This window comes from Puma concolor, chromosome B1 (genome assembly GCF_028749965.1).
Source record: "Puma concolor isolate L17-30 chromosome B1, mPumCon1.1.hap2, whole genome shotgun sequence".
Lineage (NCBI taxonomy): Eukaryota > Metazoa > Chordata > Mammalia > Carnivora > Felidae > Puma > Puma concolor.
In genome coordinates this window covers 177535894-177541083 of record NC_141670.1, presented here as the reverse complement: position 1 = coordinate 177541083, position 5190 = coordinate 177535894, and the positions used below count along the sequence as shown (strand labels likewise).

The following is a 5190-nucleotide window of genomic DNA, read 5'->3' as shown; positions in this document are numbered from 1 at the left end:
ACACTTTACTAAGTTATATTGACCTGTAGAAAGTGTTAGTGAAGGTTGAAGACAGAATAACAGGGAGGCACCTCTTTGAGATGTTGCTGTTTGGGAAGGTCTCTATGAATTGGGTGACTCCCAGAGACTGGGTGAGGAATATGAGCCAGCTTGATGAGAGTGCTAGTGGGGGATAGCGCAGGAGCAATCACATCCATTACCTTTAAGAGTGGCTGCACCTCCCATCAGCTTCAAAGACTGCTAGAAGCACAGAACTGTGAGCAAATTTCAACACTCCGGGACCTCCTGACTCTTCTGAACTCCTGCAGGTCCTTTGGCTACAGAGAAAACTCAAGAATAAAAATGGAGGTGAGTTGAGAGGGAGCCTGCTTTCTGGGTGTTCATGGGAGGAAAGCTAGGTTATTTGTCTTCATTTTATTTCATAAACATTTTTATAGCCATTAAAGTTTGTGCCCTGCAAAGTCCTCTGTTCTTGGCAAATAAGAACTATTTTCACCCTCACAGCAAGCCTGATGGAAAGTGTTATTACTATACTCATTTTACAGAGAAGGAAACTGAGGCATGGCATGTTAATTACCTTGAACAGGGATCCACAAGTGTCATTTCAGAGCTGGCAACAGAAACCCGGCACTGTGGCTCCTGAGTTGATGACTTTAACAGCTATCCTATGTCACTTCTCAACAAATTCCTGATTTTAAGGGAATTATATATCTGCTTTGATATTTAAGTGTGTCTTCCTATTATCTCCTTATGCTACTTCCTTTTATGTTTGACCATAGCGAGTGTGCTTCTCTGGCCTGTTTTTAAGTCCTATACCAATTCTACCCTCATCTAGGGGGCGGGGGAGGGAGATGTCTATTGGTTGATTTCCCTGCTAGTGGTGAATTGCATTTCTGTTCCATTGCGTACCTGGTAACTCTAGGTAGGAGACCAGCACTGTGTATTTTAAATTGTCAACTGCTGAGCATTTTGTGTTCCTTTAAACAAAGTTGGGCTTTGTTCTTTGATGTCATTACTTGGGATATTCATGCTTAGGAAGATTGTTTTGAATATGTGCTAATTGGGACTGGAACAGGCTTCAGTCTGCATAGAATTCGGCCCCATTGCTGAGGCAATACCCTGTGAGGGCTCTATCTCAATCCCTTTGCACTTGGGGTCTTTGTAGTCTAACTGCCTGGGACACAGATTCTTTCTGGCCTTGAGTGACCCCAAGGAACTCTTTATATTCTAAATATTTGAATATCTGCGTCAAGGTTTTTTTTTGTCTACATGATGGTTGATTTTGAGGACAAATTTCCACCTGAAATAATTTCTCATCTTACAAATTCTTGTATCCTTTGTATAGATGTTGTCTGCCATTTTCTGTTCATTTAAAAATATCCTATATTCAGGGCACCTGCGTGGCTCAGTCAGTTAAGCATCTGACTCCTGACCTAAGCTCAGGTCATGATCTTGCGGTTTGTGGGTTCAAACCCTGCATCAGGCTCTGTGCTGGCAGTGCGGAGCCTGCTTGGGATTCTGTCTCCCTCTCTTTGTCCCTCTCCTGCTTGCTCTCTTTCTCTTTCTCAAATGAAAATAAACTTAAAAAAAAAAACAAAAATATCCTATTTTCCTTGTGTACAACCCTTCCAACAATAAATTAGTTACCACAGATAAACGAAATTGCACTTTACTTATACCAGTAGAAGGCTTTCTTGTACTAAAAAGTCCAGTAATCAATCCAAACCCCTCACTCCTCCTATAATTTGAGGAAAGAGGATATTTCTTTTCTTTTCTTTTTTTTCTTTCAAGGGAAATTCTCAAAGTTTTGAAAATTTGCCCAAGGTCACATAGTTAACATAGCCAGTACCTAAACCAAGTTTCTTAACCAATATGCTAAATGAGCTCTCACATTTGGTAAATAGAAAGGAATGTGACATACATTAAAGATAACTGTTTCTTAACCTGTCTTCAGAGAGATGTAAAACCAAGATTTTGTATGGCTTATTATTATCGTTTTCTTAAAAGTTAAAAACTATTCTGACATTTGTTAACAGTACAGAAGATTTTATTCAAGACTGTTGCAGTAGGAGTAGAAAGATTGAACTCCAAATAAAAGTAAAAGCAGAGGATGAGGCTATCAAGAGTAGGGGATAATGAACTTGACTGTATATTAAGGGTAGGTAATTCTTACTAAACTGATTCAGCAGTATTCTTGGTAAAGGCAAGCCAAAGTCAAGGATCCCTTGAGAAAAAAGCTCAAAGGAACCTAACTAAAGTTTGGTTAAGTAGACAAACAAGTAAAAAGATATGGATTCGAAGAATTAATATCGTTCAAATGTCCATACTATACAAAGCCATTTATGGTTTCAGTGCACTCTCTATCAAAATTCCAATGACATTTTTTATATAAGTAGGAAAACAATCCTAAATTTTTCATGGAACCACAAAAGAACCCCAAATAGCCAAAACAATCTAGAGAGAAGATCAAAGCTAGAGGTGTAACACTTCTTGATTTCAAACTATACTACAAGGCTGTGGTAATCAAAACAGTATGGTATCATCATAAAAATAGACAGACCAATGGAATAGAATTGAGAGGCTAGAAATAAACCCTTGCATATGTGATCAAATAATCTTTGAAAAGGGAGCCAACGGGGCGCCTGGGTGGCGCAGTCGGTTAAGCGTCCGACTTCAGCCAGGTCACGATCTCGCGGTCCGTGAGTTCGAGCCCCGCGTCAGGCTCTGGGCTGATGGCTCAGAGCCTGGAGCCTGTTTCCGATTCTGTGTCTCCCTCTCTCTCTGCCCCTCCCCCGTTCATGCTCTGTCTCTCTCTGTCCCAAAAATAAATAAACGTTGAAAAAAAAAAAATTAAAAAAAAAAAAAAAAGAAAAGGGAGCCAAGAATACTTAATGAGGAAAAGATAGTCTTTTCAATAAATGATGTTGAGAAAATTGGATAACCACATGCAGAAGAATAAAATGGGCCATTATCTTATATCACTCACAAAAATTCACTCAAGATGGATTGAAGACCTAAAAATGAAAACTGAAACTGTAAATCATCTAGAGGACCTAATGAAAAAGGTTCTTGACCTTGGTCTTGGTAATGATTTATTATGATCCCAAAAGCAAAATAAATAAGTGGGATTATATCAATTGAAAAAGCTTCTGCACAGCAAATGAAAGTATCTACAAAATGAACCTACAAACTTTTAAATCATATATCTGATAAGGGGATAATATACCAAATAAATAAAGAAGTCCTATAATTCAACAACAAAGAAAATACCATTAAAAAAAATAGGCAGAGAAATTCAATACATGTTTTTCCAAAGACCTGCAAATGGGCAACAGGTACACGAAAAGGTACAACATTACTAGTCATCAGAAAAATGCAAATAAAAACCACACTGAGATATCACATCTGTTAGAATTGTATTATCAAAAAGACGAGAGAACAAGTGTTGGCAAGAATGTGAAGAAAAGAGAAACCTTGTGCACTATTTATGGGAATATAAATTGATGCAGCAACTATAGACAACAGTATGGAGTTTTTTCAAAAAATTAGAACTAGAAATACTATATGATTTAGCAATCCTACTTCTCAACACTTACCCAAAGTAAATGAAAACAGGTTCTTGAAGAGATATCTGCTTTCCCATGGTCATTGCAGTATTATTCACAATAGCCAAGATATGGAAATAACCTGAGTGTCCATCAATAGATGAATGGATGGAGATGTGGGGAATGGGTGTGTATATATGACATTCCATTGTACATATGTGGACCCACAGGCATGGGCAGATCTAACCCACTTCACCCATGGCCAGGACTGGAGCACCATCACCCAGGCTCAGGGTCCCTCCATCTATCCCCAGAGCAATGTCCTCTGTCCAGTAAACCCCTATAAAGAGCTTTAGTCTGAACACCAAAAACAATATATGTGGGGTTGTGGGGTTAAGACACAAGTGGAAGTTCTGAACAAACCCTGCTCCCATGGGATCAATGGAATGTTATTCAGCCATGAGAAAAAAGGAAATCCTATCATTTGTAACAACATGGTGAAACTTGAGGGCATGATGTTAAGTGAAATGTCAGAGAAAGACAAATATAGTGTGATGTCACTTACACATGAAATCTAAAAAAGCCAAACCTCTCTTGTGCTATGCCACCAAAATGATGTTCAAGTGTTTTATAGAGGTTGGCCAGGTGGCCTACATTTCCTTTGGCCTTCATGCCGGGAGGATGGTCCAGATTATAGATGCTATTGACCAGAAGGGGGCTTTGGTTGATGGACCTTGCATTCAGGTAAGGAGATATATTATGCCTTTCAAATGCATGGAGCTCACTGACTTCATCCTCAAGTTCCCACACAGTGCCCGCCCAAAGTACGTCGGACAAGCCTGGCAGAAGGCAGACACCAGTAGGAAATGGGCAGCCATGGGATGGGTCAAGAAGATTAAAGCCAGAGAAAGGAAAGCCAAGATGACAGATTTTGATCACTATAAAGTCATGAAAGCAAAGAAAAGGAGGAAAAGAATAATCAAGCTTGAAGTTAGAAAGCTACCAAAAGCAGCTGTCCTGGAATCTTCTCCTAGAAATGTACCCACTGCTAAGGTTGCAGCTGGAGAAGTTGCTGCAAAGTTTCCAGCAAAAAAAGTTTGCCGCTACAGGCAAGAAGGCTGCAGTCCAGAAGATTTCTGCCCCATAAGCTGCAGGCCAGAAGGCAGCGCCTCCAAAAGCTGGGAAGGGTCAGAAATCTCAAGCCCAGAAAGCTCCTGTTCCAAGGCATCTGGCAAGAAAGCAGAAAAGCAGAAGAGGCGATTATAAATAACTAATAAAGGTTCTTTTTGACACATGCACACACAAAGACACACACAAGCCAAACTCCTAAAATAGTATTAACTTCTGGTTATAAAAGGAAATAAGCTTGGGGGAATCTAATGTACAGCATGATTATAGTTAATAGTACTGTATTATATACTTGAAAGTTGCTAAGGGGATAGATTATAAATGGCTGACAGCAAAAAGAAATAGTAGTTACTTGACATGATGGAGGTGTTAGCTAATGCTATGATGGTAATCATTTTGTAATATATGTGCATGAAATCAACATGTACACTTTAAAAATTTTTTTAACATTCATTTTTGAGAGACAGTAACAGAGCATGAATGGGGGAGGGCAGAGAGAGAGAGGGAGACACAGAAT

At 39.3% G+C, this 5190-nt stretch overlaps 1 protein-coding gene across 1 annotated transcript; it reads left to right on the top strand.

Moving 5' to 3' along the window:
* Positions 1 to 4157: 4157 nt before the first annotated feature.
* On the top strand, positions 4158 to 4815 carry LOC112858671 (large ribosomal subunit protein eL14-like). The gene is given in 2 exon segments (XM_086702841.1): positions 4158 to 4643; positions 4645 to 4815. Coding segments are annotated over 2 exon segments (657 nt in total).
* Positions 4816 to 5190: the final 375 nt, after the last annotated feature.